This window comes from Helianthus annuus, chromosome 12 (assembly GCF_002127325.2).
Source record: "Helianthus annuus cultivar XRQ/B chromosome 12, HanXRQr2.0-SUNRISE, whole genome shotgun sequence".
In the NCBI taxonomy this organism is placed as follows: domain Eukaryota; kingdom Viridiplantae; phylum Streptophyta; class Magnoliopsida; order Asterales; family Asteraceae; genus Helianthus; species Helianthus annuus.
This window is the reverse complement of record NC_035444.2, coordinates 146,598,639-146,622,362: the sequence shown is the minus strand read 5'-3', so window position 1 is coordinate 146,622,362 and position 23,724 is coordinate 146,598,639. Positions and strand designations below refer to the sequence as shown.

Sequence of the window (23,724 nt, the reverse complement as noted above, 5' to 3'; positions counted from 1 at the left end):
CATTACATGTACTTACATATATTAAATATACGTACCTGGGTCAATATGTCATATTATATACCCTGGGTGTCGGTGCTAGACCGCCTCCACAGATCATTCTTTCCAAGCAACTATGCTTACCTTACACATAACATATTGTTAGTTATCTTCCAATACATACTTAAGCACATACTTACCTTGGCTTCTGCCCTTAGATCTTGATCGAGTCTTGGATTGTACGGGTTCCTTGTCACAAGAGCACACAGGTTTGAGTTCAAGTATTTGCCTCCTCATACTTGATTTCGTTCAAACCAGGGCTCTGATACCAACTTGTAAGACCCTAACACGTTTAACCTTAAAACGACGCAGCGGAATTACGAACCTTAAAATTTATTTCTTTGGTAACGACATTACTTACATGACGGTTCAAGTTACAAATTGTCAAACGTTTCATAAAAAGTAATCGCAGCATTCGTACTCAATTTTAAGACTTCAAGGCAATACATAACCTAACTATGTGACCGCACTTTCCGTACAATCCTTGTTCTTGACTTGATCGCTACTCCTCTTGATGATAATCTGTGATTCGTACAACCTGCACCCACCACATACATTCGCAACATTAGCATACATCATATACAAACAAGGTTCATCATCATGTAGTCTCGTTACGTTCTATCCACATATACTTTCCATCCGTTATCTTTCTAGATTTAATCGTTCCATCTGGGTGTCTAATCCTTGATAAGACATCAATAATGTACCTGCATTACATTTCATTCTCAAGGCACACGGTTAATAACGTCAATACTTAAATGTATTGAAACCATGTATACAATACGTACATATCTACGAACATACATACATACACGTATACATACCTGCATACATACATACTTACATACATACCCACTCACATATATACATTCCTAGACGCGTTTGCCTATGGATTCCCTTTACTAATCAAGTAAGGGGCTGTTTGGTAGCCTCTTAATGATCATTCAGATGTTACCTCTTAATGGTTTCAAACCTCTGAATGAATAAGAGGTAACCTCAAGTCTGAATGGTTAAGAGGTAACCTCTGAATGATAAATCATCACATGTCACATTCTTCTACCTTCTCATTGGTTAAATTCTTAATGGTTCCATTAAGAGGTAGCCTCTTAATGACCATTCAGAGGCTACCAAACAGCCCCTAAGTAATTCCATACTTATACTTACAAATACCTCTATACTTATTTCGTTTCGTTTTAAGCTTGCGTACATGCTCATTGCATCTCATAAACACTCTATAACAAACAGGCAAAACAGGAAAATCGGATAAGGAGGGGCCGTCGGGTGAAGGGGTACCGTCGCTGACGCCACAAGGGGCCGTCGCCGACGGTCTCTGCATTGTGCATAAGTTAAAAGGTGTTCTGTTGAACTCCTCTTATGATAAGATGTGTTTCTTTTGCACTCCTCTTAAGTTAAGAGGTGTTTCTTTTGCACTCCTCTTAAGTTAAGAGGTGTTTCTTTTGCACTCCTTTTAAGTTAAGAGGTGTTTCTTGCTGCAGATTTGTTTCGTCGTCCGAAAACGCTAAAACTTGCGTAGCTTTTAAACCGTTTACCCGTTTAACCTCCCGTTTCTTCCTACATGCTTGTAAATTCACATTCTATGATATGGACTTGGAATCCCATATCCGATTTAAGGAAATTCCTATCTTACGCGCTTTCGGCTTATTAGTCATTTTCTATTTATTCGACCTGTTCATGTTTTCATCAAACCACTCATTTGTTCTAACCCGAATCATACACGAACATTATAGCCAAATTTTGTTGCATCTCTCCTCTTGGATATTTAAGCAAACCATTCCTAAACACTTTACCTTTTTCGAATCAAAATGCTTTTGAGGGTTAGATCTATGATTCTTCACAATCTTTATATAGTTTTACTTCTACCTTGAAGATTATGTGATAATTGAGTAATGTTGGTTCACGTTAACTTGTGTTATTTGAGATCCTGGTCTTCTTCTGTCTATTCCGTCCTATTGTTTTATCATTTTAACATCTTAGAAATTAGAATTATAAGTTCTTTGACTCAGGATGGACCCATGCATTATTTTTTAGAGGTGCGGATAAGGGGTTTATCCATATTTTCAAAAGGTGTGATTAGGTTTTTTCCTATAAAATACACTAATTTTTTTTTTCAAGAAGTGCGTTCTGCTTACCTATACAACATGGGTCCGCCCCTACTTTGAATTCAACCGTCAACTGGTAAATACTATAACACATGTGGAGTTGATTGATGTTTTTGTTTCATGGTTGTATGCTTGTACTTTAGGGTCTTCACTTTGGTGTGATGTAATTCTTTCCACGCTTATGTTGAAAAAATTGATTTTTCTAATTTTATTATTATCTTGATGTCGATCAATAATATAACTATTTGGTTGAGTAGCATGTGCGCCACATGTGCTCGACAAGGCATATGCTTGATTCGAAACAATGGATCCAAACCATCCACATTTTTATGACTAACTTGTATGAAAAATTATTATTACTATTATTATTATTATTATTATTATTTATTATTATTATTATTATTATTATTTATTTATTTTTTTACAAACAATTTGATTTTTTATTCATACTTGCCAAGTTACATCAAAACAGAAGGTAGACGGGCAACAAGCTGCGCCTCCATCCCTTTCTGAATTGCAAACACTAATCTACCAAAGACAAAACTCTGTCCCCTGAGATTGAGCAATTGTTGTGGATGACACGTGCAAACCCTATGTACCATCTATCAACATAAATAGAAATGTTGACAAACAAATTAGAAAGATCGGTGTAATTTATTTTTAAAAAAAAATTGCCCTATGAAAAGTAAGAACCGTTTGAAAAATATGAAAGTAATGAGTTATAATTCAATAAGATTGGATCTTCCTATAATACCCTTGTGATTGAAGGTCTCCTACACTTCTTAGGTTAAACGTAGTGGGGCGCGAGCATGGGCCATAGCGCTAATATAGCGCCGCCCACACCGCCCCCCGGCGCCATGACAAAAAAAAACAAAAGGCGTGAAAAATTTCGCGGCGCGAGAAGGTGAAAATTTTTAATTTTTGACCGTTTGATAACGGTCATATATTAAAAAAAAAAAATCAATTTTTTATACTTTTCACACTATAAATACCCTCATATTCTTCCATTTTTTTTACAACTCAATACATTCTCATTCTCATTCTCTATATATTTTTAAAAAACCTAGTGTCACCTTATAAAAAAATGGGTTCCCCGTCGGAAGAGTCTTTCACCGAAATTTACCGAAGATATTTTTCGCCCGACGAAGACGCGGCCGAGGAAGAAGCGGTTACGAGTGCATGTACTTTTGTGGTACAAGCATTTGAGCACATTCGGCCTACCCCCCCTCCACGACCCATCTTGCGACGCACCTATATCTTGCGAGATCGTGAAGCCGCGAACGAGCGTTTGATGAAAGACTATTTTGATGCGGCACCGGTCCACGGACCGAATGTTTTTAGACGACGTTTTCGGATGAGCCAAAGGTTATTTTTGCGCATTAATAATGACTTGGAAAATAGGTATGATTTCTTTAAGCAAAGAATGGACGCACGAGGATATCTAGGCTTCACCTCAATTCAAAAGGTCACATCCGCCTTACGCGTATTATCATACGGAAACACGTACGACATCAACGACGAGTATTTGAAGATGGCGGAGAAAACAACCCGAGATACCTTGGAACATTTTTGCTATGGTAATTTTTATTGTCTTTTATTTATTTACTTTTATATATTTATTTTTTCGTAACTTATTAGTAAAACTTTTGTATATTAAATTATATTTTAGGAATATGCCAGTTATATGGAAAACGTTATTTGAGAAACCCCACTTGGAACGACCTTCAAAAAATATATGAGGTGCATCTAGAAAAGCATGGAATACCCGGCATGATTGGTAGCTTGGATTGTCGTCAATGGCGTTGGTATAATTGTCCAACCGCATGGCGAGGTCAACATACACGGGGTGATCAAAAAGGGCCAACTTTGGTATTACAAGGTGTTGCGTCATACGACCTTTGGGTTTGGTCGACCTTCTTTGGTGTAGCCGGGTGTTTATAGATATTAATACGTTAGAGGCTTCACCATTAATCGAGGGCTACATTTCTGGAACTATACCAAAGGCCGGTTTCCATGCAAACGGGAACGATTACGAGCATGGCTACTACTTGGCCGATGGTATCTACCCTGAGTATTCGATTATTGTTAAAACGTTTTCTGAAACTTTCGATGAAAAAAGAAAGTATTTTAAAAAATTACAAGAGTCTTCGAGAAAAGACATCGAGAGGTGTTTTGGGGTTCTACAGCAACGATGGCATTTTATCAGAAATCCTTGTCGCATGTGGCATAAGGATAAAATACGAATGGCCATGTATGCTTGCATCATTTTGCATAATATGATCATTGAGGATGATGGAAAAGCGATATGCCAAAACTATATTCCCGAAGAGTTGGTCGAAGTAGCCCAAGCGACAACGGAAGAGAGACTCGCAAATGCTCAACTACTGCGATCTAGAGAAATACATAACACGTTGAAGGCGGATTTGGTTGAGCATGCTTGGGCGATTCGCCCAATTCGATTCAACAATGATCACGACGAAGATTCCGAGGAAGAAGTGGTTGAGGAATTCGAAGACGGGAACTTTGAAGACGTAGGTTTGGATGCTGGAGAAAACGAAGAGGAAGAAGGAGAGAACGAAGATGACACCGAAGAATAAATTTATTTTTTAGGTGTAATTTTTTTTAGTGTAATTTTTTTTAATTTTAATGTAGTGTTTTTTATTTAATGTAATGTTTTTTTATTTTATAAAACTCATAAATTATTTAAAAAATTGAAAATTAAATTAATTGAGTAATGATTACACAGGGGCTTTATGACTACGGCCTCAAATTGCATAACGCCCCATAAAGCCCCTTGCTGATGTGGCATGCCACATGTCGCATAACGCCCCTAAAAGAGCTTTATGACTACACATGCCCTTAGGAATTAAATATCTTTTACAATAACCATTCTCACTTTACTACTAGATGACGATCATAACATCTATGGAGTGGGAGTCACACTTTAATCCTTGTAATTTGTATATACATGATTTATTTTAGTTTTTGTTATTTTATCAATATATGTTTGTTATATTATATTATTTGTATATCTGGGTTTTTAGTAACTTTATATTTTGTTTATTTGCATGTTTTTGTTTATATTACTTTCTACAATAGATTTTTTTAATTATATTACTTTCATGCACACATATATATACATTTATAGTTACACATATTTAAAACTAGTACAAATCGTTATATAATACCATCTATTAGGTTATGGGGGTGTGGGACTCGTCCCCGGGCTGACGAGCTCCTGCTAGGGCCGGCTACACCGTCCTCTCCTCATCGTCCTCCTCAAGTCTGTGACAGCAGTCCTCCAAGACACACACATATACATACATATGCATATACAAATGGGCTCATTCCCACACCTTAAGCCATCCCTTTAAGTTCATCCTCTACACCCGCTGACAGTGAACGCATATCAATAAGTCATCATTATCCTAACTTAGGGTGAGCGGGGCACTCCCCTAAGAGGGGAGTCCCCTCTCTTACGCACACCGAATCAGGTTATGCCACGTCAACTCCCCTCTTAAACTCCCCTCACACCCCAATTTAATGGCGGCACTCCCCTATTAGGTGACTTGTTTTTTAATTAAAAAAAAAAGAAAATGTTTTGATTGGTTGAAATAACAGATGGGCCCACCATCTCCTCCCTCTTCACGCGGTGACTTCTCCCCGATTCCCCTCCCCGCACCAACGGCGGCGGTGTTCCCGCTAGGTGACTTGGGTCATCGAAAGGGGTTACCGCTGGTGCCCCGAATACCCTTATTCAATTTCAATACGTCAAAAACAATGTCTTTTACAAGCTACAAGGACTAAAAACACACAAACTTGAAACAAAAGAACAAAATCCACAACTTACAAAAAAACAGAAGTACCATAAACATAACATAATGAAAACATTCACCGCCTGCAGATAGAATCGTGTCTTTTCTGTATAACAGAGTGCCAACCAATACACATCACATCGCCGCCTTCATTCTCATTTTCAAACAATTTTCCACAATTCAAATCTCAACCGGCTAATGGTGACGTCACCGTCGCCGGTTGAACCAGCATCAGAAGAAGATATGGATGCTGCTGCAGATTTAAAACCTTTAAGGAGATCTTCTACTTCCATAAATAACAATAATAATTCTGGTAGTCTGGCGAGACGGAGAACGAAGAGTTCTCCTGTTCTCTGTCGGTCGGAATCGTTGGGTAGGGAGATCGGACATGCTGCTAGTGAAACGTATTTGATTACCAGACTTGCCTTTACTCTTCTCAGATATCTCGGGTACAATTACTCTGTTTTCTGTTTTGAATTTTGTTGTAAGTATGTGATTTGTATGTTTTAGTTATAGAATAATATTAATTTGATGCGTCAAAAGGCCAGTTGTTGCAGTTAATCTGAAATGGAGGGAGTGTTCTTATTATTATTATCTTTTTTATTTTTTAAATTTTAAATTGAGATTTTGGATCTTAGCTTTAAGGAGTTACAATAAGTGTTGTAGTTATAGAATTAGGCCGTTTTTTTAACGGCCAACGAATCCTCCAAATCCAAATGGGCTACTAACCACATCGGGATACACTCGCCTTTCGAACCGGGGAAAACCCTCACCATGAACACTCGCCCGAAGGCACGGCAGTGCGGTGAAGTAAAACCCGCTCAGTTCAAGGATTGAACTAGCGATCGCCGCCTAGTGTCCCATCAGCAGCACCAGGTGCCACAGAAACTAAATGTTGGGGGCAGGAATTGAACCTGGGTCACTTGGAAGACTAGGTCTCTCCCTTAACACTCCACCGCAGCTCATTGGCAATGAATTAGGCCTTATCGGTTTTGGGTCTTAATATTATTACTTTTCCAAGAGTCTCCTCCTTCATGGAAAAAAATGAATTTTTTTTCTGGTGACTTTGGAGCATTGGGTTTGAGCTTTTGGAGTTGGGAATTAGATTCAGAGCTTTTGGAGCAAATTCTGTGTTACCTGCAAAAATCCTTAAAACCCTCCCTCTTTACATGTTATTAATCTCCAAAGTAATCATATTTTAGACTTGGTATAGTTTGAAATAGCGCACATTTTAAAGTTCAAATCGAATTATATTGAAAATTCTATCCTAATCATTTGTTTTCAATCAGGGTAGGCCGCCGGTGGATCTCAAGGCTTCTTGCCCTCGGTCTTTACGCGATGTTGTTAATGCCTGGCTTCCTCCGAGGTGCGTTTGTCACTCACTACACACGTATCTTTGTGGAATATTTACACAAACAAACTTTTGGCAGTTCTATATAAATACTTTACTTCTAGCCAAATTCGTAGAAGCATAGTTTATGGAGATCAACCTAGAAACAGGTAATGTAAATTTAATTATTCAGATACCAACATAACTCCTTTTTTTTTTTCCACTTAGATTTATCATATTAAATTTATTTATTTGTAAAACAATTCAGGTTGGATTTATACCTACCCAAAAACATAGATACTCCAAAGCCAGTTATCGTATTTGTGACCGGTGGAGCATGGATCATAGGGTAAGTGGACTACATTATTACTTTTTATAAGCACTTTCATGCAATACCTGCCTTGCCGTGTTCTAGCAACTTTATTATTTTGTAACTGTGTTTTTTTAATGTTTGCTGTGGTGATGCAGATATAAAGGATGGGGTTCTCTCTTAGGGTTTCAGTTAGCAGAAAGAGATATCATCGTTACATGCATTGATTACCGGTGAGTTGGCGATCAATTTTATCCAAGTAGACTTTCCCATTAATCGCTTTTGCACCTACTTTTATGCAGAAACTTTCCCCAGGGTACAATCGGTGATATGGTTGAAGATGTTTCTCGAGGAATATCATTTGTATGCAATAATGTAGCTAACTATGGAGGTGATCCCAATAGGTAACCAACCGTATATAGGATATATCGCCTTGATACTCTGTGACATCGCATGTTGACTTTTGACCTTTTTAATGAAGGATATATCTAATGGGACAGTCTGCTGGTGCACATATAGCTTCTTGTGCACTCTTAAAACACGCTATCAAGGAATCCAAAGGAGAGAGCGTTTCTTGGAGTGCGTCTCAAATAAACGCTTATTTTGGTTTATCCGGGGGGTAAGCGTATCTAACAAACGCTTGTCATTACGGTTCTCTTTTTTTTTTTTTTTTTAAGTTGGAATTTAATGTTACTTGTGTTACAGGTACAACTTAACCAACTTAGTTGACCATTTTGACCGCCGAGGACTGTATCGCTCTATATTTTTAAGGTATTAAATAATTTATATCTCCAAATGGTATATGTTTTAGGATTTTTTTCTTTTGTAGTTCTAACACATTGACATTAATTTATATGACAGTATAATGGAGGGGGATGAATCTCTGCAACAGTTTTCTCCTGAAATTCTCGTTGAAGATCCAAGTGCTCGAAACGCCATTCCTCTCTTGCCCCATATCGTTCTTTTTCACGGAACTGAAGATTTTTCTATACCACCAGATTCAAGGTTTGAAACCCCTCAAAAATTGGCGGGTTGGGTAACGGGTCAAAACGGGTGGATCCAAAGGGGTTGTACGCACTATAAAGCATATCATTCTTCATTTATGAAATACTAGGTTAGAACCCCGTGTATTACACGGGTTGAATAAATATAATTTTATATACTAAGTAATAAAATAGTTACATCTTTTAAAAACTCGTGTATTGCACGATTTGAATAAACACATGTCTTACACGAATAATGTAATCCGTTAAAACATTTAGTCATCAAGATGTGTTTTCTAACAAAAGGAACTTTGAGGTACTATTTACTTATTGTAACATATCACTTTATTTTTTATTAGGTTAGAGAGTTGTGTATTACATGGTTTATAACATTTTACTTTGTTTTTTTATTTATTATTAGGTTAGAAACTTACGTATTACCTGATGTTGGATAATCAGCAGAAAAAAAAGAAAAGAAATATCTTAGTAAAAAATATTAAATATACAATAGATAAGCTGGATATTATGATTTAATATTATTATTTCATTGGAGTGTAAAACGGGATAATGGGATCCTTTATTAGAAATAGGATTCTAAATATACCATGTATAAAAAATATATATGTTCTACATGTATTGAATAAATCATTTTAACGAAACTGTTGATTAAAATAAATAAAAAAATTTTAATATGTGATTATCAGTTATCCTTGTCCTTGTCATCAAAATATAAAAACAATTAAAACTACCAATTAAATAAAATCTTTATCTTTATGAATATTTAAAACGCTAATATATTTTTTTTAGATTTTAATAATTAATATATGATTATAATAATTAATATATTATTATCAGTTATTTTTGTCTTTATCATTAAAAGCTCTTCTAAAATTTTAAATTTAATATTATCAATAATTGACTTTCCATAATAAATATTTAAAGAAATAATTAAGATTGCCTCATAGAACGCCATGTGTCCCTAACAGGGTTTCTTTTATTATATGTATAGATAGATTGTTGTCGCTAGCTATTAGAATATAATCAAGATATGATGCAATATGTTAAAATGATTCTGGTTTTGCAGTATTACTTTTGTCGACACACTTAAGAGAGTTGGGGCACGAGCCGAGCTAATACTATATCATGGAAAGACCCATACAGACTTGTTTATTCAAGTAAGTTACAAAATTTTTATTCAACTAATAGTTACACCCATGACCCATTCTTCAACAAATGGGTTCATTTTGGCCTACTCAAATTATAAAACGGGTCACTCTTATGAAACTTGCTAGCTTAGAACAGGTACAAATGGGCCAGCACAACCCGCTACTGGGTTTTACTAATAAATGAAGTTAATTGGGTGTTTTTTGTGGACTTAGGATGCTCTAAGAGGTGGGAAGGAGGAGCTGTTTGATTTTATAGTTGAATACTTGCATGCTGGTGATCCAGAAGCACTTGCTAATGATGCAATGGCGCCACCAAGAAAACGACTTTGTCCGGAACCGCTGGTGAAGTTGGCTGGTATTGTTAGCCCCTTTTGATTCCATGTTTGTAATTGTTGTATGTCTAGGACTTCCACTCCTGGTTTGCCTTTTGTCATAGTGGATGTAGAAAACTATATGTAATCTCGTGTATTTTTTTTTCTTATAATATTTATTCACATGTTTCTTATCGTATATACTGTTTACCAATTTAATAGTTCATCTTTCTTTCTTATCATATTCAAAATCATCAATTAATTTCCAGAATACATGAAGAAAACATCTTCACTAGTAATGCACACTATTATGGAAACCAGCTTCCGAATTCAGATAACAAAATGGTACAACCAAGACTACAGTGGGCGTGGAAATATGGCATTGTGGTCTCTCTACCTCGGGCACACCAGCCCGGGAACGTTGTGGAAGGCGGCGTTGTGTGTGGGGTGGCAACATCTCCACTAACGTGTAGTAAAATGTGGTGATGAGGTGGTGTGGTTCAATTGATTTGACTTATAACCGTTGGACCCCAACGGCTAATTTTAATTAAAAAAAATTCAATTTAAAAAAAATATTAACTCACCCTTATAAAAAAACCTAACCTGTTCTACCATTTTTCACCTCATTCTCTCCTACCCAACTCTAAACTATATAAAATCTCTCTACTTTTTAAATAAAATATTAACTCACCCTTATAAAAAAAACCTAACCTATTCTACCATTTTTCACCTCATTCTCTTCTACCCAACTCTAAACTATATAAAATCTCTCTACTTTTTAAATAAAAAATTGCATCCACACAACCGCGCCCTCGATCCGAACAACCCCAATGGTGTAGGCGAAATACCGTACACTACTTCGCCTCAACCGTCTCAACCCCGTTATCCCGATCCGAACATATTGGCATGTGGCCATCTTCTTGCGAACATACCTTTTATGTTTCCGCAACAAATGCAAGCTCAACAACAACCGGTCACTCCTCTATCCCAAACGCCCCTACACCCGAATCCGAAAGTCAACCTACACCCGAATCCATTACACAAAAAAACGAAACCATAGGAAGAAAACCGAGGCCGAGAAGGAAAAAGCAAAAGAGGATCATCACGTATATCCGTGGATAAATGACGAAGAGGTGATGTTGACGAAAGCCTGGCTTTCTATTTCGGAGAACTCGGTTGTAGGTATAATTTATTTTATAATAATTGTAAAAAATATAGATATGTTTAGAAAGTTATGTAATTTTTTTATACTTATACTATATATTTTTTAATAGGTACTAACCAACATAATGACAATTTTTGGAATCGAATAAACGACCTTTATCACCAAACGTTGGGACGAGATTACTATCGGAAAAATAATTATCTCTCGTCAAAGTGGCGTGAAATAAATCAATCCATGACCGCCTTCAACAGGCACTACAACAACCTAAAGAACAACCCAAAGAACGGCGAAACCGACTCTGACTTGTTGACGCGTGCGATGAGCTTGTGTTCTGAAGGAAAGAAAGGGGCGACTTTTAAATTTTTTCATTGTTGAGATGTTGCGAAGCACTCCCCAAATTGGGCACGAGTACCTTTACCGGGACAATCGTCGTCCAAAAGGTCTAAAAAGTTGTTCCTTTACTATTCGCTCGGATGCTCATACCGAGTACGAGATCAACTTAAGCAGCGACAATGTTGAAGTCGAGCGCCCACTTGGTAGAGATAAATAAAAAAAGAGGACACAAAAATCATACACTTCGGGTGGGGAAAAACTGTAACATTTGTGCTTCTAATCATTGTGAACAGTTCAATTATCAATAAAATAATGTTATTTGATCCCAATGTTTGTTTGGTTGTGTTTTACGTTTTTCATGTTTTGACTTTTGTTCAAATTCAAACTCTACATCGCCTTCTAGAGAATTATACGCAAACTGGTGCGTAAACGTACTCAGTTTAATGCGAAAAATACTCCGGAACATCAACATATACTCAACGTACCTTAAATAACCTTTACATAACTTAGAAATAAGTTTTGAAGGCTTTGGTATAGCAAAAACAAGTTAATTCGCTTACAGGGACTAAACTTGACAAACTGCGAAAGTATACCAATTTGAACTGTAACGAACATTCCGGAACATTTCCATAAGTTAAACATACCATAAATATCCTTTACATAGCTTAGAAATAGGCTTTGAGGTGTTTGGTATGCTAAAACAAACTTTTGAATCATTCAGGGACTAAAAGTGTCAAAAAGTGCACAAGTTTGCACTTTCACGCATAACTTACGTTCTGAATACATCCGGACATCCAAAAATTTATGTAAGCATCCTTATATTATGCCTTAGTGTTTGGCATGAGAAAAATTCATTCGTCGCGTCATTTGGATCATCTTTCGCGCTTATGCGCATTCCGTCGTAATTAAGCGAACATCGCGATCGTACGGCCAAACGAACCAACATCCGACACATTTTTGAGCATGTTTCATGTCCACAATGTTTAGGCATCATTTTAGGGCCTTAAAGTTGGTTTTACGGGCCTTAGAAGTGTCGGAAATGGCTTAAACACGCAGCAGGGACCAAAACTGTCATTTTTCAAAGTATGTGCAGATCAGACGGGCTCAGGCGGCCAGCCTGAGTTTTTGCAAATCCTGATGCGGGCCGCGTGGGACTGTCAGACAGATTCAATGCATCTATTTAACGCAGTTGGCCTTTCGTTCGATCAAGGGGCGATGCCCTTTCACCCAATCAAGAGCCAAGGGGCATTTTCTGACTTACCACAAGAATTTGACAAGTGTACGCTCGAGATCGCGGCACGATATTCGATAAACGATCCTAACGGTTCCACTTTTCCTATAAATACCCCCCCCCCCCTTTTGTGTAAAAACCCACAAGAATCAGATCTAAAGCTCTAAGTTGGAACCATTGTTTCATACCTGAGCTATTTGATCTAGATTAGCACTCGGGGACCCTCCGTAAGTCTTCTTTCGCTCTTTTATTCGCTTTTCGAGTCCGAAAGTCAACGTTTTGTTGACTTTCTGCATTGACCAGCTTATGGTCGATGCGAAGTTCATGGAACTTCATAACGTGAGCGTGATCACGATGGTTATGGTCCATAGCGACCATACCTACTGATCACCACGTTATCTAGGCTCAGTGACGAGTCGTAGTTTCGGCCAAAATGTGCATTCTTGCATATTTTGTAACCAAACTACTCGTGGGCATCAAAGCCGTTTGTTTTGATGTCAAACCTGTTTTCTAAAACTTAGTTAAGCATGTTCTAACATGCTTAGCTCGTCACGTTAGGTATAGTGCTTATATAGGGTCGTAAGGTAAGCGATCTAAACCATCGCTTATACTTTCGAACCCGACCCATTTGGTCGATCTTTAGGATCCGACCAAACACATTAGGTGACCATAGCTATAACCTTCCGAGGTTATACCTTGTGGTCACGATGTTAGGCGTTCCGAACGCGTTCTACGCGAACGACGCGTTAGGGTAGCGTAAAACAGGTCGTGATGGACCGTAAGCACTTAGGTTAAGTTCATTTTAGTATGTAGGCTTTGTTAAACCATATTACACGAGTCTCCATACTCGTTTGGTTTACGAACCCGCGTACTATCCGATCCTTCCGATTTGGTCCGGTATATTAACATAAGCTACCTATTAGGTGCCGTTGATATTCCGTGATCTTTAGCATTATCTGGTTATTATACAAGGAACTCAAAGCAATCTCAGGTGAGTACATAGAACCCCTCTTTTACTGTTTTTCAAACTGTTTTGGGGTGAAACACATGTGCCTACTTGTTACATTCATGCTTTCCATGTTTTCACATCATATGCCTGCTATGTTGTTAGTACATTATAGTACACGATTTTATTACATTTTATGCTATGTATGCCCATTGTGTGCGTACTTAGTGCATTGATTTACATGAACATTACTGCTGCATATGTTTACTCAGCATATGGGCACATTGATTTACATGAACATTTCTGCTGCATATGTTTACTCAGCATATGGGCACATTGATTTACATGAACATTTTCTGCTGCATATGTTTACTCAGCATATGGGCACATTGATTTACATGAACATTTCTGCTTCGTATGTTTACTTAGCATACTTAGTACAATTGTTTACATCACATGACTTCATTTTGTTATGACATTTGGTTTGTTTAACATGGGACAATACATTCATTAACATTAGCTACGCCGTTCGTTAGTAGGTAGTGGTACCATAGGAATTGACAACTCCCATTCCTGAAGTCCTGGGTTTGATAGGACTGGAAGGAATGACCGAATTCGATATACATAACTTAGATAAACCTTTAATTTGTTTAAGGGTTTATCGCCGCAGTCTCAAGGCTTGGATGTATGCATAGTTTACAATACCACATAAATGTTAATATCAATAGAGCATGCATTTTTCCACAGAACATAACGTTGATTTAAACCACGTGTTACTTCAACGACTTGTTTTGTGCATTTTACATATGGTTTAAGTTGATACATTTCGCTTACCATACATGATACATTTTGGGATTACACATTACATGATTTACATTGGACATAAACACGTTGACATTGACATACACATTTGGTGGTTTACATTGAACATAAACATTTGACATGGTTTACACAATAACACATGACATTTGGTTTATACATGAACAATTTACATGATGGATTGGTTTGGGTAAATGGTTCGGGTAACGTGGAGTATATAATATGATGCAAACATGGTGGATACGCCGCTGGTACTTCCTATATATAAATGTTTGTATAATATTACATATCTTAGCGTTATCTAAATCATTTCAGTTTAGACATATAACATTTTATACAAATAACATACTTTTCATGAAACATTGTCTTACAAAAGAACTTATTATATTCAACTCATTTTAATTGGTTACTCGTTTAACCTTGCACTTATCTATACATATCATTTGATGTTATCGTTTTTCAAATGGTTTACAAAGCAAGACAAATGTCAAGGTTCATGACTGACTGTTATTAAACATTCTTTAAACTCAAGTCATGAATCCCATTTTCACAAAACCTATGTATCTCACAGGCATTTTTATGCTGACGTACCTACTTTCACATGTGTTTTCAGGAGCTGTTCCATAGGACGATGAACACGACACTAGGGCGGACCTGTGCCTTAGAGACTAAAAACTGAAGATAGAACTAGAATAACTGTGTTCTGGATTCTGTACTTCCTTTTAAGACAATGTAACACCCTTGTTTAATAAATAAAATGTAACTTTAATTTCCATGGTTGTATAACAATTAATTCTGTCCACGACACTCCCCGGCGTTTCCGCCGCGGTTGCATGTTATACGCGGCCGGGGTGTGACAGAAGAGTTGGTATCAGAGCCATTGGTTATAGGGAATTAGGTTATTAGTAATGCTTTGACCTAGACTATAACTTTCTAGGACCCTAACACAAGTTATCTTGTGTTTAGAGTTTAAAACATGCACATCACCTATCCTTAGGTGATAACCACAACGGGAACTTCGGTTCTGAATCCGCTTAGAAAATTAATCATCTGTTCTAGGATGATTGATTACTAGGTTTTGAACCCTCTATTATAAGGTTTTGAACCCTCTGTTATATGGTTTTGAACCTCTTTGGATTTCAAAAATCCCGTCAAAGTTTTGGGTTAATAGTATGAACACGTGCGAACTGGAAGAGTGAATGCCTGTACCCTGGGTTTTCTGTCTAAGGCTAGAGTGTTCGTACAAATCCACATAATCGGACCAGTCACTCTTACCTGGGAACTCTTGGGGTGAGTGTTCACTTATAGGCGAGCATGTCTTCGCGATACACTAATCCTGACCCATTTACTTTGACTAGACATTTCATGTCGCTTATTTGCTTTGCGATGCATAACCGCCATCTTTGCTTTTGTTGATTTTGCTTCATCTCATTCTCTTCATCCAATCATCTCACTCGTTTCATTTCATGTTTTTCTCTTCTAGAATTCCTCCTCGACGCGACAACCAGATAGCTACTGCCGAGCTGGCGGAGATTATTGCGCAGCAGATGGCTGCTCAATTCCCAAATCTCTTTGCTCAATGGAACCAGGCCAATAACAACAACAATGGTACATGCAAATACAAGGATTTTAACTCGGCTAAGCCACTCAAGTTTAGTGGTTCTGAGGGAGCAACTGGGCTTCTTCAGTGGTTCGAAAGCATCGAGAACACTTTCCGTCATGTGCAGTGTCCTGACAATCGCAAGGTCGAGTTTTCTTCAAGCGTGTTTCAGAAGAGGGCTCTTACATGGTGGAATGGGGTTATGAGAGATCAAGGTGCAGAAGTTGCTCTAGCTCAGACATGGGCTGAACTGAGAGCTCTTATGATGAGGGAGTTTTGTCCTCGTCATGAGCAACGAGCGTTGGAGAAAGAATTTGATGTTTTGAAGCAAGATAGTGGCGAGCACAGGGCTTATACGGATAGGTTTGAGGAGTTGAGTCTTCTTTGCCCGACTATGGTTACCCCACTCGATAAGGCCATCGAAAGGTACATCGACGGCCTACCTGACTCAGTACAAGACATCCTTACTGGTAGCAACCCTACCACACTCCGTCAGGCAATCGAGTTATCAGCGACAATGACTGAGTCGCAGATTCGAAAGAATAAGCTACACAGGAAGGGTGACAAGGGCAAGAAACAGTCGGTTGACAAGGAAGATAGCAAGAAAGGTCAGAACAAGAAGGGAAAGGATTCTGGTTCCTCAAGGGGGTCAAGGAAGCGTAAGGCTTCCCAAAATTTTGCTGTGACTGCCCAAGCTAACCAGACAGCTCCCAACCAAGCCGCACAGCCTCCAGCCAAGAAACCCTACTCAGGAAGTGCACCTTTGTGCAATCGATGCAACAGTCACCACTAGCCACAATATCAGTGCCGTTTCTGTACTAACTATGGGAAATCAGGCCATCTTGCCGATGTTTGTCGGTTTGCTCAGAATCACGCAGTCCAGAACCCTGCTCAACAAGTTGCTCAGCAACAGGGTCAGGCTGCACGACCAAACTACCCACCAGGTGCATGTTATAATTGTGGGGATCTGACCCACTACAGAAATCGGTGTCCAAGACTAGTCAACCAGAACCAGAATGCAAACCAGAATCAGGCACCGGCTCGAGGTCGAGTCTTTAACATGAATGCACAAGAAGCACAAGCAGACAACGAGGTGGTGAACGGTACGTTCTTTATTAATAATCAGCCAGCATCTGTTCTTTTTGATTCGGGTGCCGACAAGAGCTTTGTGTCATTGTCTTTTGAGACAATGCTTCGCGTGTCTAGAACGAAACTAGGTAAACCTTTGACAGTAGAGGTTGCCAGTGGTGAACCCATTGTTCTAAATTCTGTTCTACGCAACTGCCAGTTAAACCTTAACGACCATATTTTTCCTATTGACCTCACGCCAATGCAACTTGGAAGCTTCGACGTTATAGTGGGATTGGATTGGTTATCCAAGCATCGCGCAGAGATAGTTTGTTCTGAGAAGATTGTTCGTGTACCGCTGTCGACAGGCGAGATCCTACAGGTTCGTGGTGAGAAGCCTGCCGGTGGTCTCAAACTTATGTCTTGTTTTAAAGCACGGAAGTATCTGCGAAAGCACTATGTGGCTTTCCTAGCACATGTTACAGCAGATAAAGGCAAGGGTAAGACTATTTCAGATATTCCTGTCGTTCGGGATTATTCCGAAGTATTCCCTGAAGACTTACCTGGTCTACCTCCAGCACGCCAAGTCGAGTTTCGTATTGATCTCGTACCTGGTGCAAATCCCATTGCCAGAGCTCCATATCGTCTTGCACCGTCTGAGATGCAAGAATTATCTAAACAAGCTTCAGGAGCTCTCCGACAAAGGTTTTATCCATCCTAGCTTTTCACCTTGGGGTGCTCCCGTTCTTTTTGTAAAGAAGAAGGATGGATCTTTTAGGATGTGTATCGATTATCGCGAGCTTAACAAGCTTACCATCAAGAATCGATATCCCCTACCTCGCATTGATGATCTCTTTGATCAATTGCAAGGCGCTTCTTATTTTTCGAAGATTGATCTTCGATCTGGATATCATCAGCTCCGTGTGCATGAAGAAGATATTCCAAAGACAGCGTTCCGTACTCGTTATGGACATTATGAGTTCACAGTCATGCCTTTCGGTTTGACTAATGCTCCTGCTGTTTTCATGGACTTAATGAATAGGGTCTGCAAACCTTACTTAGATAAGTTCATCATCGTTTTTATTGATGACATTTTGATATATTCTAAGACGCGAGATGAACATGAAGAACATCTTCGTCTTACGTTGGAACTCCTAAAGAAAGAGCAACTTTTCGCCAAATTCTCCAAGTGTGAATTCTGGCTTAAAGAAGTTCAATTCTTAGGACATATTGTCAACGAACAAGGTATTCATGTGGATCCCTCCAAGATCAGTGCGATTAAGGATTGGGATACACCTACTACTCCTACTGAAGTTTGTTCTTTTCTTGGTCTAGCGGGTTATTATCGCCGCTTCATTGAGAATTTCTCAAAGATTGCAGTTCCTCTAACTGCTCTAACTCAGAAGAACAAGCCCTTTGATTGGGGAGTCAAGCAAGAGGAAGCGTTTCTGACTTTGAAACAGAAACTTTGTGACGCGCATGTCCTAACTTTGCCCGAGGGTAATGATGATTTCGTCGTTTATTGCGATGCATCTAAATTAGGTCTTGGCTGCGTCCTGATGCAAAGAAACAAAGTCATAGCATACGCATCAAGACAGTTGAAGATACATGAGAAGAACTACACCACTCATGATCTTGAGTTGGGTGCAGTTGTCTTCGCTCTTAAGATTTGGAGACACTACTTGTATGGTACAAAATGTGTGGTTTTCACTGACCACAAGAGTCTTCAACACATCTTCAACCAGAAAGAACTCAACATGAGGCAAAGACGTTGGGTTGAACTCCTAAACGACTACAACTGCGAGATTCGCTACCATCCTGGTAAGGCGAATGTTGTAGCCGATGCATTGAGTCGCAAGGAACGTACTAAGCTTCATTGTGTTCGTGTCCAATCTGTTATTCAAACCGACATCCAAGCACGTATTTCTCAGGCTCAACAAGCTTGTGTTTCACAAGGTTTAATGGATAAGGAATTTCCTTATCACATAACACCTGCTCTTGAACTGAAGGACAATGGATCATATTACTTCATGGACCGTTTGTGGGTCCCGAGCCAAGATAATCTTCGTACCTTGCTTATGGATGAAGCCCATAAGTCTCGTTATTCTATTCATCCTGGCTCAGATAAGATGTATAAGGATCTTCGTATACAGTATTGGTGGCCTGGTATGAAGAAAGACATTGCCTTATATGTATCAAAATGCCTTACTTGTCTTAAGGTTAAGGCTGAACATCAGCGTCCTTCTGGTTTATTGGAGCAACCGGAGATCCCAGTTTGGAAATGGGAAAACATTACTATGGATCTCATTACTAAACTCCCGCGCACAAAGAAAGGTCACGATGCCATCTGGGTAGTCGTTGATCGTCTTACAAAGTCAGCGCATTTCTTGCCAATCCGTGAGGATTTTTCGGCTGACAAACTTGCTCAAATCTACGTGGATGAAATTGTAGCTAGACATGGTGTTCCTTTGAGCATCATTTCTGACAGAGATGCTCGTTTCACTTCTCATTTTTGGAGAACCATGCAATCTACTATGGGGTCTCAACTTAATCTGAGCACAGCTTATCATCCGCAAACGGATGGTCAATCTGAAATAACAATCCAGACACTGGAGGATATGCTTAGAGCTTGTGTGATAGATTTTGGTGGTAGTTGGGATTCACATCTTCCGTTGATTGAATTCTCCTACAACAACAGTTATCACTCCAGCATCAACATGGCTCCTTTCGAGGCTCTCTATGGTCGAAAATGTCGTTCACCAGTCTGCTGGAATGAGATTGGCGAGGCTCAACTTACTGGACCTGCCCTCATTTTAGAGACAACAGAAAAGGTAAAGAAAGTTCGTGATAACCTTCAGACAGCTAGAAGCCGTCAAAAGAGTTACGCGGACCTAAAACGCAAGCCCTTGGATTTTCAAGTAGGTGATCGTGTATTACTCAAGGTCTCACCTTGGAAAGGTGTGATCAGATTTGGAAAGAAAGGAAAACTTGCACCTAGATACGTTGGACCATTTAAGATCGTCGAAAGAATCGGCAAGGTAGCCTATAGACTTGAGTTACCTCCTGAACTTGGAAATGTTCAACCAACCTTTCACGTGTCCAATCTCAAGAGGTGTTTAGCTGATGAAAACCTCCACATACCGCTTGACGAAATTCGTGTTGATAAAACACTGAAATTTGTTGAAAAACCGGTAGAAATCATGGAACGTGAAGTCAAGTGGCTTAAACGCAAGCGCATTCCTTTGGTCAAGGTTCGTTGGGAATCTAAGCGTGGACCCGAGTTTACTTGGGAACGTGAAGATCAAATGAAGGCAAAATATCCGCATCTTTTTCCATCAGTTTCCTCTAAATAAATTTCGGGACGAAATTTCCACAAGTAGGGGAGACTGTAACATTTGTGCTTCTAATCATTGTGAACAGTTCAATTATCAATAAAATAATGTTATTTGATCCCAATGTTTGTTTGGTTGTGTTTTACGTTTTTCATGTTTTGACTTTTGTTCAAATTCAAACTCTACATCGCCTTCTAGAGAATTATACGCAAACTGGTGCGTAAACGTACTCAGTTTAATGCGACAAATACTCCGGAACATCAACATATACTCAACGTACCTTAAATAACCTTTACATAACTTAGAAATAAGTTTTGAAGGCTTTGGTATAGCAAAAACAAGTTAATTCGCTTACAGGGACTAAACTTGACAAACTGCGAAAGTATACCAATTTGAACTGTAACGAACATTCCGGAACATTTCCATAAGTTAAACATACCATAAATATCCTTTACATAGCTTAGAAATAGGCTTTGAGGTGTTTGGTATGCTAAAACAAACTTTTGGATCATTCAGGGACTAAAAGTGTCAAAAAGTGCACAAGTTTGCACTTTCACGCATAACTTACGTTCTGAATACATCCGGACATCCAAAAATTTATGTAAGCATCCTTATATTATGCCTTAGTGTTTGGCATGAGAAAAATTCATTCGTCGCGTCATTTGGATCATCTTTCGCGCTTATGCGCATTCCGTCGTAATTAAGCGAACATCGCGATCGTACGGCCAAACGAACCAACATCCGACACATTTTTGAGCATGTTTCATGTCCACAATGTTTAGGCATCATTTTAGGGCCTTAAAGTTGGTTTTACGGGCCTTAGAAGTGTCGGAAATGGCTTAAACACGCAGCAGGGACCAAAACTGTCATTTTTCAAAGTATGTGCAGATCAGACGGGCTCAGGCGGCCAGCCTGAGTTTTTGCAAATCCTGATGCGGGCCGCGTGGGACTGTCAGACAGATTCAATGCATCTATTTAACGCAGTTGGCCTTTCGTTCGATCAAGGGGCGATGCCCTTTCACCCAATCAAGAGCCAAGGGGCATTTTCTGACTTACCACAAGAATTTGACAAGTGTACGCTCGAGATCGCGGCACGATATTCGATAAACGATCCTAACGGTTCCACTTTTCCTATAAATACCCCCCCCTTTTGTGTAAAAACCCACAAGAATCAGATCTAAAGCTCTAAGTTGGAACCATTGTTTCATACCTGAGCTATTTGATCTAGATTAGCACTCGGGGACCCTCCGTAAGTCTTCTTTCGCTCTTTTATTCGCTTTTCGAGTCCGAAAGTCAACGTTTTGTTGACTTTCTGCATTGACCAGCTTATGGTCGATGCGAAGTTCATGGAACTTCATAACGTGAGCGTGATCACGATGGTTATGGTCCATAGCGACCATACCTACTGATCACCACGTTATCTAGGCTCAGTGACGAGTCGTAGTTTCGGCCAAAATGTGCATTCTTGCATATTTTGTAACCAAACTACTCGTGGGCATCAAAGCCGTTTGTTTTGATGTCAAACCTGTTTTCTAAAACTTAGTTAAGCATGTTCTAACATGCTTAGCTCGTCACGTTAGGTATAGTGCTTATATAGGGTCGTAAGGTAAGCGATCTAAACCATCGCTTATACTTTCGAACCCGACCCATTTGGTCGATCTTTAGGATCCGACCAAACACATTAGGTGACCATAGCTATAACCTTCCGAGGTTATACCTTGTGGTCACGATGTTAGGCGTTCCGAACGCGTTCTACGCGAACGACGCGTTAGGGTAGCGTAAAACAGGTCGTGATGGACCGTAAGCACTTAGGTTAAGTTCATTTTAGTATGTAGGCTTTGTTAAACCATATTACACGAGTCTCCATACTCGTTTGGTTTACGAACCCGCGTACTATCCGATCCTTCCGATTTGGTCCGGTATATTAACATAAGCTACCTATTAGGTGCCGTTGATATTCCGTGATCTTTAGCATTATCTGGTTATTATACAAGGAACTCAAAGCAATCTCAGGTGAGTACATAGAACCCATCTTTTACTGTTTTCCAAACTGTTTTGGGGTGAAACACATGTGCCTACTTGTTACATTCATGCTTTCCATGTTTTCACATCATATGCCTGCTATGTTGTTAGTACATTATAGTACACGATTTTATTACATTTTATGCTATGTATGCCCATTGTGTGCGTACTTAGTGCATTGATTTACATGAACATTACTGCTGCATATGTTTACTCAGCATATGGGCACATTGATTTACATGAACATTTCTGCTGCATATGTTTACTCAGCATATGGGCACATTGATTTACATGAACATTTTCTGCTGCATATGTTTACTCAGCATATGGGCACATTGATTTACATGAACATTTCTGCTTCGTATGTTTACTTAGCATACTTAGTACAATTGTTTACATCACATGACTTCATTTTGTTATGACATTTGGTTTGTTTAACATGGGACAATACATTCATTAACATTAGCTACGCCGTTCGTTAGTAGGTAGTGGTACCATAGGAATTGACAACTCCCATTCCTGAAGTCCTGGGTTTGATAGGACTGGAAGGAATGACCGAATTCGATATACATAACTTAGATAAACCTTTAATTTGTTTAAGGGTTTATCGCCGCAGTCTCAAGGCTTGGATGTATGCATAGTTTACAATACCACATAAATGTTAATATCAATAGAGCATGCATTTTTCCACAGAACATAACGTTGATTTAAACCACGTGTTACTTCAACGACTTGTTTTGTGCATTTTACATATGGTTTAAGTTGATACATTTCGCTTACCATACATGATACATTTTGGGATTACACATTACATGATTTACATTGGACATAAACACGTTGACACTGACATACACATTTGGTGGTTTACATTGAACATAAACATTTGACATGGTTTACACAATAACACATGACATTTGGTTTATACATGAACAATTTACATGATGGATTGGTTTGGGTAAATGGTTCGGGTAACGTGGAGTATATAATATGATGCAAACATGGTGGATACGCCGCTGGTACTTCCTATATATAAATGTTTGTATAATATTACATATCTTAGCGTTATCTAAATCATTTCAGTTTAGACATATAACATTTTATACAAATAACATACTTTTCATGAAACATTGTCTTACA

General features: G+C 38.8%; 1 protein-coding gene across 1 annotated transcript; it reads left to right on the top strand.

Annotated features, from left to right (window-relative positions):
* The first annotated feature begins 6,038 nt into the window (after positions 1-6,038).
* On the top strand, positions 6,039-10,270 carry LOC110884197 (probable isoprenylcysteine alpha-carbonyl methylesterase ICMEL2). Its single transcript, XM_022131881.2, has 11 exons — positions 6,039-6,420; positions 7,261-7,337; positions 7,402-7,471; positions 7,570-7,650; positions 7,770-7,844; positions 7,914-8,015; positions 8,093-8,230; positions 8,317-8,382; positions 8,473-8,616; positions 9,679-9,769; positions 9,974-10,270. Exons 1-11 carry the CDS (start codon positions 6,170-6,172, stop codon positions 10,133-10,135), a joined length of 1,257 nt encoding a protein of 418 aa, XP_021987573.1. The 5' UTR covers positions 6,039-6,169; the 3' UTR covers positions 10,136-10,270.
* The last annotated feature ends 13,454 nt before the right edge of the window (positions 10,271-23,724 follow it).

What these genes read in the sequence shown, in the direction of transcription:
- LOC110884197 (XM_022131881.2), top strand. Translation starts at nt 6,170, where the DNA reads ATGGTGACGTCACCGTCGCCGGTTGAACCAGCATCAGAAGAAGATATG. An exon ending in AATGCCTGGCTTCCTCCGAG is followed by an intron (nt 7,338 to 7,401) that starts GTGCGTTTGTCA and finishes AACTTTTGGCAG; the next exon opens with TTCTATATAAATACTTTACT. An exon ending in GTTACATGCATTGATTACCG is followed by an intron (nt 7,845 to 7,913) that starts GTGAGTTGGCGA and finishes ACTTTTATGCAG; the next exon opens with AAACTTTCCCCAGGGTACAA.